The following is a 17,086-nucleotide window of genomic DNA, read 5'->3' as shown; positions in this document are numbered from 1 at the left end:
GTGACTCAGAGCGACCCTATGTACAACAGCTCTGTCCTGTGCCAATTGCACTGCCTCCGACACACTCCTCCTGATTACCCCAGTCACTGAATCAATCCACCTCAGAGAGGGCTTTCCCCTCCTGCTCCTGCCTTCTACCCTCCAAGCATGATGTCCCTCTCCAAGGACCATCCTTCCTTACAACATGACCAAAGTATGTCAGAATCCTTGACTCCAAGGAGCCGCCTGGTTTAACCCTCTCCAGGATGAATCTGTTTGCTTTCCTAGCAGTCCATGGTACTTTCAATACTCTTCTCCAGCACCACAGCCCAAAGGCATCAATTCTCCTTCTATCCTCCATAGTCATTGTTCAACTCTCTGATGCATAACAAGTGATTGCAAAGACCATGACCTGTATCAGGCGGTCCTTAGTCTCCAGAGAGACACTATTGCTCCTCAGTACTTTGGAGAGGTCCCTAACAGCAGACTTTCCCATCACAATACGTCTTTTAATTTCCTGGCTGCTGGTGCCAAGAGTACCAGTAAGTGGCTAGTCCTTGGAAAAAGACACCTTGCTGGGAAAGATGGAAGGTCAGAGAAAGACTCTCAACAAAATGGGTTGATACAGTGATTGTGACAATGACCTCAAACATATCAGAAACCACGAGCACGGAGCAAGATTTAGATCTGTTCATAGGGTCACAATAAGTTGTAGCTGACTTGATGGAACCCAGCAATTATAACAGCACAACAGTGACTGACCCTTTTAAGTCTCCTTCTAAAGGTCACTCTTTGTAAGTAAGTAAACTCCTAGCTCTGATCTTTTCCTTAAACCCATTCTCCTCACGGCTTTGAAGCAGATTCTATTTGGTTATCTCCGGGAGCCAAACTCTCTGGCCCTCTTTATCTCTGTCACAAGAGTTCAGAACCTGGGAATGGCTTCTTTCTCCACTGGAGCCACCACACACACCCAAGATCACAACAAATTTCCTTGAATATTCCTTTCAACCAGATCTCAGGTTCTCTTTCAGTAGCATCCAAACAGCTTAAATTCATCTATCCTTTCGCTCCAGGCCACTGATAACCAAAGACAGGGTAGAGAGGCAGTCGAGCTTTTCCAGAATCTACTTTTACAACTGATATGAAAATATAATGAAGGTTAAACACAAGGATAAAACATTAAAATCAAGCTACTCAAATGAATTAAGATCTAACAAAAGGGGGAAAAACCAACTAAGCTAAAAGACAGAAAGCCGTGGTGGTCCAGTGGTAGAATTATCCTACTGTCAGTGGAGACACCATCCCTCTATCAGTGGAGGTTTATGCATCGCCAGGATACAGTTTCAGCAAGTTTTCCAGACTAAGACTAGAAAGAAAGGACTGGCAATCAACTTTCAGAAAAATTCAGCCAAGCATCCTTGTAAGGATCACCTGGATCCACAGAAGTACAAGTGGGAGGAATACAAGAATGGAGAAGCTGGCTAAGCTTAGATGTGTTCCTTCGGTGCTGCCCACCTAGCACACATAGATGTGTGAATGAACAGGAGAGAAGTGTTGGCTTGAGGAGCAGGGAGCCTTAAGTATCCCTGGCTTTGTCCCATGTGGGTTCTAGGCCTAAATGAAGAGGCCAGCATATCTGGAACTCAGTGAGAAGTGTGGACTTCTGACTTTGCGGCTGATGCGCATCTCTATCTAGCCATGATAGCAAAGGGGTGGGTTGGCCAGAATCTCACCAGATAAAGAGAAGATGATCCACGCTGTGAGTTAGGGATGATTGCTGCAATCCCTGCAATCCGATGACTTGCTCTGGACTGGACTTTGCTTGTGGATACAGATGCTCAATGTTTTCAAGTTGAACAGAGGATTCTTCAGCAAAAGGGATATGCTTGTTCCCTCAGATACTGGTTTGACTCTTGTTGTTTTGCACCGTTGAGTTAGAACCAATCCATAACTGACCCTCCGGTGGGTTTTCAAAGGCAGTTAATGACTTGCACAGGAGGAGATTGCCCATCCTTCTCCTTCGGAGAAACTGATGGATTCGAACTGTGTGTTTTTGCGATTGCACTGCAGCTTCTTGTCACTAGGCCACCAGTGCTCTACTAGTTTGATAGGGATGGACAAATAGAAAATTTGCTATCTTAAATGGGGATATTAAGGCACAAGAGACATCAAGTAACTGGCTTACACACTTAATAACTACAAATGTAGTTATTAGTAAGGTGATTGTACGGGGGTGGGGGAGGAACTCCACAATAACATGAACAAATACAAACATGCACGAAACACAATGTATAAGAATTATAAAAATATTAATAAAAATTGTTTTCATAAAAATTAAACCAGTGAAAAACCTAACCAATCATAATTGTCTAATTTCAGTGGCTATGCATGGGGTCGTGAAGAGGTAAAGGTCAACTCTGAGTGTTAACAAAACGAGGAAAAGAAAGCTGTCTGAGACTAGCCACCTAATTGCCAAAATGTCTTGTGCCTATCCTTTGCGACCAATGAGTTTTTATGTTTGTGAATGTCTTTGAAGAAAGTAGAAACTATGTTTCAAAAAGTCATTACAGGCTCCTTTCATAATCTAAATCTTCATAAAGACTCACTCCACTGAACAAAGACGGAAATTGAGATTAAGCAATTTAGTGGTCACCCAGTCGACAGTGATGGAATCGAATTTCAAATGCAGCTCTCCCTCTTTAAGGCTCACTCTTTATGCAGTATTACTACTGTACATTCCTGCATATTACAATGTAAGATGCACTGACTATCTCATTGACTCCCAAAAGAACAAACAAACATGCAACCAGGGTGGTCCTCCGAGGCAAAGTGGTGAAGCATACATACTTTGGGCATGTGGTCAGGAAGGGTCAGTCTTTGGAAAAAGACATCAAGCTGAAGAAGGTAGTCAGCAAAAGCAAGGAAGACCTTTAATAATAAACTGGATTGACAGTGACTCTGAAAATGAGCTCAAGTCTGGAGGAGATGGCAAAGATGTGGCACGATGGGACAAAGTTCAGGTCTGTTCACAGAGTCACTATGAGTCATAGCCTACGTGATGGTACCCAACATCATTCATCAATCCGTCCAAGAAACTGTCATCATTGTTACACATGATTGCCTCGAAATGAGTTTAAAAACGGAATTAACACAAACAAGCTATCTCAACAGGTTTGGAAATTTCATTTCAATATAAGATAATAAAATAGAGAGGCTTTATCTGCATTTCTTCATTTGGCAATTTAAGGTGACTGCAATAGAATAATTCATTTATAAAATACAAACGGTGCTAACAGTGCTCACCATCTTCAGTGAAGAATGGACTCTCGTTAACAATTACAAAGTGGAAGGGGCCCAAGCAATTTTGCCAAAAGGAGGGATATGGAAATTCTCCCCACAGCCAGAACAATGAACATAGATTTGTCAAAACAAAGAACAGTGAAGTGAGAGAAGGCCGTTTGTCCAGCCCTTGTTATGCTACTTTACGGCTATTTTTCCACTTGCTGGTTTCCTATTCACTCTAACAAAGAAATGGATTAAACAAAAGACTTAATGCTTTATAAGTTACAGTATTCTGTAGTAAAAGAAAAAAACAAAACAAAACAAACCACCAAACAAACAAAAAATCCAAAGCCAAAAAACTGCAAAGAATTCATTCAAAATCCAAACTAGGGAACTTCAGTAAGATCATTACAGCAACAAAGTTGCCTATGCCAGAGCTTTTACAAAAGGAATCTGTGAGATTTGATGCCCAGCATTCTGGGCACACTTTCCAAAGCTTAATGTGAACATACACTAAATTTAAACGAGCTCATGCTTGGGTTATCATCACGCTGACGCTGGGCTAATCAATACATCTTACAATACATCTATTGCAAAGTACCTTGCCTACAGCTAGAAACCCACACGGGTAATCATAAAATGAGATAGGTCAACATCGCATATAAAATACAAACACTGAAAACTCAGGACTTGTAAAACAACAGACAGGAAGTATAAAGCCTAGGGCACTCTTTGAGCACTGGGTGGTGGGCTGCATATTTTTCTCTAGGGTTCACTCATGGGCGCTTCAGCTGTGACAACTGCTCTTCTCTAGTACAGCGCTGTGCAAGCACCACTCAGGTCCTTAAGAAATACCATTCGACGCAGCAATCCCACTACTGGGAATATACCCTAAAGAGACCATAACTGCCACCCAAGCGGATATATGCACACCCATGTGTATTGCTCTTGTGTTCACAATAGCAAAGACTTGGAAACAACCCAAGTGCCCATCAACAAACGAATGGATAGAGAATCTGTGGTATATTCACACAATGGAATACTATGCTGCATTGAAAAACAAGGAACTCATGAAATAATATACAAAATGGGGGACGCTGGAGGACATTATGCTCAGTGAAATATCTCAGTCGCAAAAGGACAAATACTGCATAGTGCCACTGTTGTAAAACGGGATTGACATCGGGATTGGAGGGAACCTAAGAAAAGAGGGGATAAATAATGCATACTGCATTGAAACAGATGAGGGAGAGAACTGTTGGAATATATGATTAGGTATCATTTTCATGACAAGATTCCAGAAAAAGAAATGCATAGTAGTGGTGAACTGTGGGCTTGGGGGGCGGGGGTGGGGATTGTATAACAATGAAAGCTGTGTGTGTGTGTGTGTGTGTTTTCTTTTCAAAGAAAAAAGCGTTCTGGGAAAGGGGTGGGCAGGAAGAAAATGTGCAACAATGAATGAATGAGGAAAAAATTAAATGGGAAGAATATGCTGTAAAAAAAATGAAAAAAATACAACTGAAAAAAAAAGAAAAAATATCCCAACATTTTGTGCACTTGCATTTATAATACGGCCCTTCTCCCCTTTTCGTGTTAAGCTACAGAGGTTATTGCGCTTTTGCTTCTTTCCTCCATTGAGTAAATCCGCAGTCCCAAGAAGGCATTATGTGAGTCTGTGATCTCTCAGGCTCAGTTCCCTACCCCACCCCCAGTCACACCCACACCCCTCCACCCTCTGCGGATAAAATCGTCCAAGTAAAGGAAGAACACAAAAGCCCCAGCCAACTCCCTCTAGTTCAGACTCAAATGCACATTAAAAAAGTGCCCATTTTTAAAGTCTTTGTTTTCCAACTTGAATTGTTTCAACTTTGTTGTTATTGTTGTTGTGTGCCATCGAGTGGGAACCAACATTTCCTTTTTCTTTTTTTTTCTTTCTTGTTGTGTACGTGTCCGACTGACACAGGAGATTGCCCCTCCTCCTCCAGCGGAGCGTCTGGTGGGTTCGAACCCGCGCGCCTTCCTCTCGCGGAGTGGGTGGTGGATTCCAAGCGCCTGCCTTCAGGCTAGCTTTGTGCTAACATTAAATTTAAGTTAAATATTACGAGATTTTTCTGCAAAGTGTTTTTCATCTGGATAGTCCACGGACCTGGCGAGGTGTGAGAGACCTTTCACTTTGCGGATGGCTTCAAGCCCTAGGCTTCGTTCCAGCCCTAAAGCTAACCAGGGCTTGTTCCTTTCCGTGCTAACTCTGGCGTTTGTTCCGTTTAGACGATCGTAGAAGGGCCTGATGTCTGTGTGGGTTAAGGGCAGTGGAGACAGATCCTTGTTTGCGCAAGACAGCGGCCTCGGTGCGCGCTCGGGAGCACGTGCGCACAGTCCGCAAAACAAACCCAGCCCACGCTCCCTGGGGACAGGGCAGCACAGCTTTTCCAACCCGGTTCATGTTTTACGGGTCCCCACTGCTCGATGCAAGGTGAGGGGTGGGGTGGGGGTACACACGAGCACGCACGACCCTGGTTCTCCAGCCACGCATGGCCACCCACCCCAGGTGGAGAGAGCTGGCTTTCGCTGGGACCCCTAACCTGGAAGCTCCATCTGCGGGGATCTGCTCCTGGACTTCGGAAAGAGACAGCCCTAGGAGGCTTCAAACCCACTGCCTTCAAGTCCAGTCTGGCTTTCCGAGCCTGTAAATATTTACCAGTGGCTAACCAGCTGGCTCCTGCTGAGGAGCTGGTGGACTCGAACACCCAACCTTTAGGTTAGCAGCCCAACACGCAAAGCACGACTCCACCAGAGCACCTTAAGAAGGCTGCAGGGCCGGATAATTTGGGTTTTCCTCTTAAAAGCCTGTGCTGCCTCCAGAGCGGGCATTTCCCTGTGCCCACACCCGAGCGGGGGAGGCAGCTCCCTGCCAGGTTCCTCCTTTCCGCCGACTTTCTGTTAACCCCCGTGGAGCATCGCAGCCTTTCTAGAGCTCCCCCCCCCCCAGCGGGTAGGCGCTGGCCCAGCTCCCCCGGCACTCACACGTGGCCGCAGCGGGTCCGCACCGGCTGGTGGAGCACCTCCAGGCACACGGAGCAGTCGAAGGACGTGACTGGCAGCTCGGGGCTCCCTCTGCGCTCCAGGCCCCGCGGGGTGGCGGAGGCGGGCGCAGGTTTGCTGTTGTCGCTGCTCAGCAAGGAACCCATCGCAGCCGCTCTCGCTCTCGCCCAGGCAGCTGCCAAGAGCTCAGTGCCTGCAGCCGGCTTGTTTTGTTTTCCTGCGGGTGGAGGAAGGAAGTCCCAGCCCAGCTGTGATCACCGCCTCCCAGCGCTCAGAAACCAGCCTCCGCCGCGGCGCCCAGCCTGGGTCTCAGGCAGGCCCGGGGCGCGCCAGCGCCGCTGAAATCATCTATCGTTAGTCGGAGGGGCTGAGACAGGTAGGCGGAGACGGTAGTCGCCGCATGGCTTGGACTTTGCAACGTCTCCCGGTCCTGCGAACCCTGAAACCTGAAACCTCAGCCGCAGAGAAGATCTGGGCCCGCTGTTTACCTAGCAGGCTTTTATCACACACATCACTGCAATGGCAAGATAAGGAAAGTGCTTCCTGGTCCTGCCTCTTTAGCAACCAGAGATCGCCCACTTGTAAGCGATGGGCCTATCAGCCCTCCACTGTGTAATCGTGTCATTATGTTGTTGTTAGGTGCCCATGAAGCTGTCTGTTCAGAGCCACCCTGTGGATGGAAACCTTGCCCTATCGTGAGCTTTTTAAACCATCTTCCCCAAGCTCACAAACCACCCTGTGACTGGAAGTCCTACCCTATCCTGGGCCTTCTTAACCATCTTCCCCATGCTCACAAACCACCTATGAAGGGAAGCCTTGCCCTATCCTGAGCCCTCTTAACCGTCTTCCACATGCTCACGCCCATTGTTGCAGCCGCTGTTCCCTTGAGAGTCTCCCTATTTCGCTAACTTGCCACTTTCCCAAGTATGAAGTCTTTTCTCAAGGACTAGCCCCCTCCTGACTGCATGCCCCAAAGTATGTGAGGCCAAATTTCACCATCTTTGCCTCCAAGGAGCCACACTGGTTCCATTTCTTCCAAGACAGATGTTTGTTCTTTTGGCGCTCCATCGTGTAAGTAGTCTTTCCCAACACCACTCGTCAAAGGTTCAATTCATCAGTCTTCTTTATTAACTAACTTTTACATGCATAGGAAACAATGGAAACCCAACTTTCTCATGTTTAGGAAGCAAAGTCTAATCACAAGCAATAGCAACTACCAATGGAAAGGAGAACAAAGTGACCTCTGACCCACTGATCACTACTTAGGGCACCTAGTCAACCTCCATCCATGCAGTAGAGGTAAGCGTTGGAGGCCTGCATTCTAACGTGGCATTGGGAATTCCAGTGCTAAATATGATGATCCTCAGATTTCTTGACTCTTCCGCTACTAATTGTTTGCTCTTTCTCTCTTTCTTCCCTTTAAACATAACCAAGAATGTCATTAATTCAATAAAGGTTCAAGTGATATCCATAGCACTCTGTTCTGGTAATGAGGAAGGAGGGGAGAAACACAGGTCTGAATAGACAAATAAAAATCCCAGTTCTCTCCTATTTTACTTTTTAAAAACCTTCAAAATTTTTGAGATCATTATTTGTAGATTCACATGGAGTGGTAGTAAACAATACATAAAAGAGAGAGCTGTTGGCCTAGTGTAAAGAGCCACTGTACCAATCTAAAGGTATGTAGTTAAGACCTACTGGCTGCTCTAAGGGAGAGAGATGGGCAGTCTCCTCACATGTGAGTAATTACCACTGCGAACCTGCTGGAGGGTCAGCCAGGATTCTGTTCCAACTCCACGGGACACAACAATACATACAAACAGTAATAAAGATAATATACAATATTACATGTTGTGTTCGAATGGACTCATAGCTGATCCTCCAGCAGGTGTGCACAGACCATATGCCTGAGGGTTGGAAACACAACTGCTCACCACTAGGTCATCACCAGAGCTCCCTATAATTATATCTAGTAATTCTGCATACTATTTGTTTCCCTCACTCAGAATTTACATACAAGTAAATGAACATGATTATTTCAGAAAATGATGAAACCTATGGAGATGGTGAACCAGGGAATGAGGATGGGAGAAAGGATAGGAAGGTCAGAGAAAACTTTTTGGCTGAGGTGAAATTTGAGCAGAGTCATGAATAATAAAAAGGAGTCAGCCATTCAGAGATTTCTGAGAAAAGCTTGCGAAGCACTAGCAGCGGTCAGTGATACAGGAACAAAGAACAGAAAGAGGACGTGGAGAACTGGGCAGAGAGACTAAAGCAGGTAGATGGAATGGGAGGTGGTGGGAGAGGTGGTCAGATTCTGATCATATCCAGTCTTACTGGCCAGGATCAAAAACTCAGAGCATTTATTTAAAGTATCATGCTTTGATTTTATATGGTTGCTGTAGAGAGAAGGGACAGAGACAAAGCAAGAATGGAAAGAGAAATCTTTTCGGAGGCTACTTAAGAAATGCAAGTGAAGGATCACAGAGGCTCAAATCGAAGAGCCAGCTTGGTAGAAGGTCAGAGGTAGATAGGTTTGGGGCAAAATTAGGAGAAAGATCTAAAAGGGCTTGCTGATGCAGAATACCCGAGGCAAAGAAATACAGCCACTGCTATTTAAAAACAAACCAACCCCACAACCTTTCCTTAATCCCACACAGCTCTCAACTCTTGCTACATATATTCTTTAAGACCAACTCTCATTATCAGATTTTCTACATTTATGTCCCAAAATTCTGCTGCCAAGGACCTCTATAGAGTACTGAAGAGCAATGATGTTAGTCTGGAGACTAAGGTGCACCTGATATAGGCCATAGTCTTTACAATTACTTGTTATGCATCAGAGAACTGGACAATGACTAAGGATGATAGAAGAAAAATCAATTCCTTTAAGTTGTGATGCTGAAGAAGAGTGTTGAACACACTGTGAACTGCCAGAAGAACAAACACTTTCATCCTGGAAAGGTGAATCCAAGCTGTTCCCTGGAGGGGAGGATTTTGAAGCTCCATCTCACATACTTTGGGCATGTGGCCAGGATGGACTCGTCCTTGGAGAAGAACATCATGCTTTGAAGGGAGGAGGGACAGCACAGGAGAACAAGACCAGAATGATATGGATTGACTCAGTGACTGGAGAAATGGGATTAGGTCTGTTGGAGATGATGAAATTGGTTCAGGATAGGGCAGGGTTTAGAGCTGTTGTACATAGGGTCACTATGAGTTGGAGTCAACTCGACAGCACATAACAACATTCCAATCCAGTTTTTATCTACTTTGATAAAATTTTCATTCAGAACCCATCCCTCCACTTCATCTTTCTATGGCTCCATCACTAATGGTAGTGGTGATCATCATATGTGCTAAACTCCAGGAGCCTCTTTTCAATGTATTTCTTGCTTTACTTCTCAACTATGTTTGTCAGCATTGACCAGTCTCTCCTTCTAGAAACACACTTCAGCTTGTCTTCTTCCTTTTCAGTTAATTCTTTACAGTCTCATTTACTGGTGATTCTTTCTCCATGAAAAGCCTAAATGCTGGGGATACTAAAATTATGTCCTCAATCCCTTTCCCTTTTCATTAATCACTCCCTCCTGAAGAATCTCAAAAATCTCATACACTCTATTACTATGTAAATTTTCAAGTTCTTCAAATCTTTATCCATCCCACCCAGGTCACTCAAATGCCTGACTTCTTTATCACTGCCCAGTTGCTTCAACAGGTTCAACTAATTGCACTTAGTAATTAATTGCTTACTAGTGAGCTCTCTCTTAAGTGATGGTGTTGCATACACCTGGTAGTTTAACTCAGACGCTTATGAGTCATCTTTGTTTTCTTCCTGTCTTTCATTCACATTGAATCAATCACAACCACAATTGCATTTTTACTATATCTCTTAGTAGTTCCTGCATTGGTCTGGTGTATTTCATTTTTAAAGGAATCATGTTCTCTTGTGTGACCTATTTCAATAGTTCCTAATTGATCTGCTTGCATCAATGATTGCTACCATATAATCTAATACTCACATTGCAACTAAAGTAACCTTTTGAAGGAGTAATGTGTTATGCCATCCTTACAAAGCTTCACTTGCTCTCAACTCTTAGCATTAAATTCCAAGTCCTTAAAGGGATCAACGATGTCCTCACCGTCTGACCCCTTGTGTAACTGTAATCAGGACATACATCTTTAACAGCAGTCAATGAAAATCAAACTAGAAGTAACCGAGTCAATGTGACATTTGGTAATTCAGAATAATTAAAAGCCAAAAAAAGGGGGGGAGGGAACCAACCACAAAACTAAAGATGTGAGTATTGTATCTGCAGCGTCTGCCTCATAACAGAAAGATGGTTGCGACAGCTCCAACGATCACACCTACATAAAACAAATAAGGAACAATGGAATTTTTTTTCTTGTTACTCTCTATACTTTTATGTGGAAGAGAAATGCTTCCTAGGAGCTGTCTTCCACAGACACCTTGTTTCTCATTTATCCAAACTGGACCACATGACTGTACCTAAACTGCAGAAGAGAATGGGAGTATTCTGATTCTAAGCTGTAATGACTGGGCAACTTGGTTACCTGAAACAATAGAATTCATGTTCTTAAATTACAAGAAGGTGATGATGGTAGTTGGACAGGCCAATAGAAGGATCATCCAAAATAACCATTGGGGCCACATTTTATATCACTCTTTAGGCTCTAACAGTTTTTATTCTTCGCGCTCTAACAATTTTTAGATCTTAAACATTTTTAGTTTATAAAATTCTCTTGGATCTAAACATTTTTACACTTCTTTACATTTCTTGAGTATATGAAATTTTCTTAGGTCTCAGGGAAAACTTTTTATACTTGTTTTTTTTCTCTTCACGGGTACTTCCTGGCCACTCCACTACTACTTCCAACTCAACTTTCTACCACCCAACTTTAAATCTTAGTCTGGAAGCCTTTTTATGCCACATCCACTTTGTACTGTTGGCTTGTATATCTTACAGCACACTATTGCTGCCTTTCTATTTAACTTGTTTATATTTATTTTTCACTCAACTCAGCAACACCTAACAACAACACAGAGAGAGCTTTGTTGGCCTTGTGGATAGAAAGTTATGCTATCAAGTCAAAGGTGAGTGATTTTAATCTGCAGCCCTCAGGCCTGGTTTTAATTGGTTTTGGTCAAATATTCTTCTAAGTGGTATAGCACTGGTCTATTTTCTGTACAGAGGTAACTCGCGGTTGTTGTGATGCTAAGCACTGTGACACTAATGTGTCAAATGCAATGATGGTTACCCATGGTGGACAGTGTTTAGTGGAACTTCCCAATTAAAACAAGATTGGAAGCAGGAGTGGCATCCACTTCTGAAACAGCTTGCCTCTGGAAAGTCTATGAACTTGGAGAAATGATGAAAGTTATACAAGTGTTCAGGTCTTTCTTTCGTTCATAGGGTCGCTGAGTCATCTACAACTTAACGATAGTCAACAACAACAATGTACTTATTTTAAGATATAGATTTGTTTAATATATATCAATCATAATCTAATAAAATGGATATTTTTATATCCATAGCGAAATATTTCATTATTGTTTTGTGATTTGAGTTAAAGTTTACAAAGTAAATTTGTTTCAAACACAGATTAATTAGGAAATAGGTATTATTTTCCTTATTTTATAAGCTCAGAGAGTTCTGTTTGCCAATTGTGCATAGTAAGTGTTAGAAATCCTTTTTAAAAAATTCTTGGATTTTGTTATTTGTATTTTTTGTGAAAATTAGTATGGTAAATTAGATTCTCATTTGGCATTTTCTATAAATATTTCAAAGATTTCACTACGGATTTTATCTCAACAAGAAAAAAATAAAAATCCTCACTATGTGGCCAACAGGCAACATCATGATAGATGGAGAAAAGATTGAAGTTGTAAAAGATTTAATCTTCCTTGGACCCACAGTCAGCAACAGATCCTTGGTACCAGAACCTTAGAAATCAAAAGGTATGTTGTATTGGAAAAATCTGCTGTCAAGGACCTCTCCAAGGTGCTAAGGAAAATGATGTCCATTTAAAGACTAAGGTGCACCTGATTCAAGCAATAATCTTTTCAGTTGTTTGCTATGCATCTGAAAGTTGGACAGCGACTAAGGATGACTGAAGAAGAATCAATAGCTTTGTTTTGGAGACGAGTACTGAATATCCCACAGACTGACGAAAGGACAATCAAATGTATCTAGGAGCAAGTGCTAACAGGGTGCTTCTCGGAGACAAGGATGGTGAAACTTCATTTTCCATGTTCTGGGCATGTTGTTAGAAGGGGCCAGTCCTTGGAGAAGGATGTCATGTTGGGAAAGGTGGAGGGTTGGCAAAAGAGAGAAGACTCTCAAAAGACGGGTTGAGACAATGGCTGTGACAGCGGAGCGTATTGGAGATGATAAGGATGGTACAGGATAGAGCAAGGTTCAGATCTGTTATTCATAAAGTCCCTCTGTGTCATCACTGATGCAACAGCACCTAGCAACAACAACAACAACAACATACATGTTCCCTGGTGACATTGCTTACATTTTTTCCACCATGTGTCATTATTCTCATTGTTTCCATTCTAGTGGTTCAGTTTCTAAAAATCTAGTTCCTTCACTCCTCTTACCTGCTTTGTCTTTGCTGTAGGGTAAATATTGACTATGTAGCCTCATTGTCGTTGTTGTTGTGTACCGTGGAGTCAGAACCGACCCATAGCTGACCCTCTGGTGGGTTTTCAGAGGTGGTTAATTGCACAGGAGGAGGTCGTCCATCCTTCTCCTGGGGGGCAGCTGGTGGATTCGAATCGCACGCCTTCAGGATTACAGCACAGCTTCTTGCCGCTAGGCCACCAGATGTCCCTTAGTTCAAATCCACCAGCTATAGTCTCATAGAGCGGATTATGGAAAGGAGTGGAGTAATCACAGGTAATCAGAAATGGTTTTAATTATAGATTTTTTTTCCATTTTTCTAACCAATGCGCTTTTCATTAAGGTGTAGTTATAAGTTTATTTATTATTATAATGAGTTGTAACTAAAGTTATAGGTATAACAAGTGTGGTCATAAGAAGTACTAGCTGAAGAATTTTTAAAAAAAGAATAAAACAAAATTAAATAAGGCAGGACAATGAGCGTGGAGGAGAAAGATAAATATTAAGCATTGTTTTGTGTATTGTAGAGTTGGAACCAACCCATAGCTGACCCAGCACGTTTTCAGAGGCAGTTAATTGCATGGGAGGAGATTGCCCATCCTTCTCCTGCTGAGCAGCTGGTGGCCTCAAACCACATGCATTTGGGATTTCAGCACAGCTTTTTACCACTAGGCCACCAAATATTAAGCATATTAGATCATAAAACTTTTAATAAATTTGTAAGTAAGTCTGGTGACTGCAAATGGTTAATCACTTAGCTAGTCACAGAACAGGGAGCTCTGGTGACTGAGTGGGAAGGAGTTGGGCTGCCAACCCAAAGGCAAGCAGTTCAAATCCACCAGCTGGTTCTCAGGGAAAAGATGAACAATCTCCTCTTATGCAATTTACAGCCTCTAAAAACCCATTGGAGAGTCAGCTATGAGTTGATTCTGAATCCACAATGCATAAAAACAACAACATTAACAGGAAAGTGGGTGATTTGAACCCACCTAGCCACTCTGAATCAGATTCTGTAATGATTCTCAAAACTCTCATTTTTCACCATCAATTTCAAACCAACTTAAAGTTGACCTTCTGTTGAATTTCTGAGGCTATAAAATGCATAGGAAGAGATTGCCGATTTCGCTCCTGTGGAACCAATTGTTGGCATGGTAAATTAGATTCCCATTTGACATTTTAGACTGAAAATGGTGCATTCAAAACAGTGACGTTAAACTGGATTCTTAGACAGGGACATGATGGACTTAAACAGTGGATTAAAAAAGCAGTGGTTCAAATCCATCAGCTGCTGAAAGAAAGGTAGGCAGTCTCTTCCTGTAAAAATGTACAGCCTCAGAAATCTGTTGAAGAATCACTGTGAGTCTGACTAACTGAACAGTGGAGTAATTAACAGAGATGGTGACAGCTGTGATGATGGACATGATCCTCTTCATTATAATAACAGTGACAGGCTAAGATTAAATGCAAATGTCAGATTTTTAGACCTTCAATGGCATCAAAGTATAAATGAGCACAAAAGAAAATAGAAAGCTGTCTTCTACAGCTTCTCTGGCGTTTTCCTTTCCTAAGCACAGTTGATATAGTTTTTAAATCCCCTGGCTGTGCAGTATTTGACCAACGCTTCCTCATTTCTTGGCTTAATTTATTCAGACTTGAGTTCTGCTGCTTGCCTCGAAGCCAACACATTTATCTTGTACCCACAAGGCTCTCACAGCTTTGTAGCTGAGATGGACAGAAAAATAGCACTGAGATGTATAATTCATGAAGCTCTGAACAGAGTGCTGGAGATCCGTGTAGAGAAAGAGCAGGAGTGCTAGATTAGCCCAGGGAGATGGAGTTAACAGGAGGGAGGAAAGTAAGACGATAGAGCATGTCAGATAGAAGCAATTTGCTAAATACAGACAATGAGACGAGCGTCACCGCATTCTGACAATCTACTAACAGTTCTTTGGTGCTGGGATTTTAAGAACAAAGCAGGCCCCAGATTTAGTAGATTCACTAAAGTGTATTACAGATGTGCAAGCAAGAGCAAGTCAGCCTGGATTTACCTCGCATCCTAGGTACTTCTTGCCTGCCCGAGACTGTAAGTTGGAAAAGAGACTTATGCTGTAGGAAGGTACTGTAAGGTTGGGAAAGAGTCATACTTAGAAGGAGAATCTTTGAGGTAGTGACAAAATGTGAAATTGTTCGCTAAAGATTAGTAAATCAGTTGGCCCAGGAATCATTCTGTTGTACGTGAAAAGCAAGCAGGAGACTGACTCTTCAGGATTGCTTTTAGAGTAGGGTTTGCAGGTTTCAGAGAGTTACTTAACTTTCCTTCCTAAGGTGATCTATCTGTGATGGTGCCTTCTTACCCTCTTGATGACATTACACTACGTAAATACCCTGTCACTAAATATATATAAAATAAATGTATATATTCCTGAATTTATACAAAATTGAATACACACACCACAGAGCTCCTTAAGTAAATAAATAACCATTATTTACTACTCCTTTAAATTAACAAGTGGGGAAAAAACAAAACCAAATCATAGCAGCTGCATTTTGAATGATTACTAGGGTGCCAGGTACAATGTTAAATGCCACGAATGTTTGTGTGTGATAATTATATGTGTTCAGTATAATGATGGGCAATCTCCTCTCATGTGATTAACTGCCTCTGAAAACCCACGAGAGTGTGAGCTGTGAGTCGATTCCAACTCTATGTTACACAACAAAACCGCAACAACAACAGTATAATGTTATGGAGTTCTGGTGGCCTAGTGATAAGAAGCTGTGCTTCAATCCTAAAGGCACACAGTTCAAATTCACTAGCTTCTCCACAGGAGAAGAATAGGTGATCTCCTCCCATGCAATATGCTGCCTCTGAAAACCCACAGGAGGGTCAACTATGAGTCAGGTCTGACTCGATGGTACTCAACAACAACAGTATAATGTTAGGGAGCTCTGGTGATTTGATACATAGGTGTTGTGCAGCTAGCCCAATGGCCAAGCATCTCTGATAGTTTGAATCTATCAGTGGCTCTGAGAGAGAAAGACAAGCAGGTTTCTTTTTGCAGTTTACAGCCTAGGAAATCTGAAGGATGGAGAGTTAGTCACTAGGAGTTGAAACTGACTCAGTGGCAATGAGCTTGGAGTATAATGTTTACTACAAAGCTTCCTTCTATCTTTTCCTCTTTTCAGAAATTAAAAATTAAAGCTCAGTAAGCTTAAGTCATTTACTCAAAGTGAAATAGTTACTATGTAGTGAGCCATAGTTTCAGATTCCTAATTCTGTTTCTGTCTACTACACAGGTTCACAATACCACTTCCTTTCACTACACTGTCAAGTGTTTCTGTACCAAGTTTCTCTGTTCTGTTTATGCTGCTTGTTTCTCCAACGTGTTAAGAGTTTAGCACTCTGACCTTCCAAATGCACAAAATAATTATAGCATATAGTGACAAGAAGCAGATTTGGTGCAGGTTTTTGTGGGTCATTTGGGTTTGCTTGGGTTTTCGGGGTTTTTTTGCGGGTACAACAGAGAGATCTTTTTCAAATACCTGATATTATTACAGATGCTCCTGGAAGAAAGCAGGAACTTTGTAAATTTCATTTTGTAAATGGGAAAAGAGCTTCGTAAATTTTATTTTGTAAATGGGAAACTCAAGCATAGAAATAGAGATACCACTGATTTCTAGCATGTTGTTATGTGACTTTAGATCAGAGCCAAATCATAGCTGATCTTTCAGCAGACTGTCAGAGGCTGTAAATCTCAGGGAAGGAGATTTTTCATCTTTCTCCTGTGGAGCAGCTGGTGGATTCAAACTGCCTGTCTCCGAGTTGGAAGTGCAGCTTCTTAACAACTTGGCTATGGTTTGATTTCTACATATGCCCCATAATTTGAAACATAAGGCAGTTAAGAAATAGGTTTATAGGAAGTCCTGTAACAGTAAAATCTGAGTAATCTCAAAGTGCCAGCATCCGGTATGACTTTTATGCAAAAATTTCTGAGAAGATGAGTGATAAGAGCTTTCTTGTGCCTCAGGCGTAAGAGAAAAATGCCTTCCTTTAAAAAAGTTCCTTTAAAAAAAAATAATTTTTTTTCTTTCACATTGTGCTTCTTACGATCATTTCCATACATTTTGTCTTA

General features: G+C 42.2%; 1 protein-coding gene across 1 annotated transcript in view; it reads right to left on the bottom strand.

Annotated features, from left to right (window-relative positions):
- The window catches only part of RNF125 (ring finger protein 125, E3 ubiquitin protein ligase), a 30,480-nt gene extending 24,031 nt beyond the window's left edge, over window positions 1–6,449 (bottom strand). The window contains exon 1 of the mRNA XM_006899556.1: window positions 6,286–6,449. Coding sequence (XP_006899618.1) covers window positions 6,286–6,449 — 164 coding nt within the window. The remainder of the gene's footprint in view (window positions 1–6,285) is intronic.
- Window positions 6,450–17,086: the final 10,637 nt, after the last annotated feature.

Source organism: Elephantulus edwardii, unplaced genomic scaffold (genome assembly GCF_000299155.1).
Source record: "Elephantulus edwardii isolate Elephantulus edwardi_28Jun2011 unplaced genomic scaffold, EleEdw1.0 scaffold00261, whole genome shotgun sequence".
Classification (NCBI taxonomy): Eukaryota; Metazoa; Chordata; class Mammalia; order Macroscelidea; family Macroscelididae; genus Elephantulus; species Elephantulus edwardii.
Note: the sequence above shows the minus strand (reverse complement) of the source record. Positions and strands in the feature narration are given on the sequence as shown.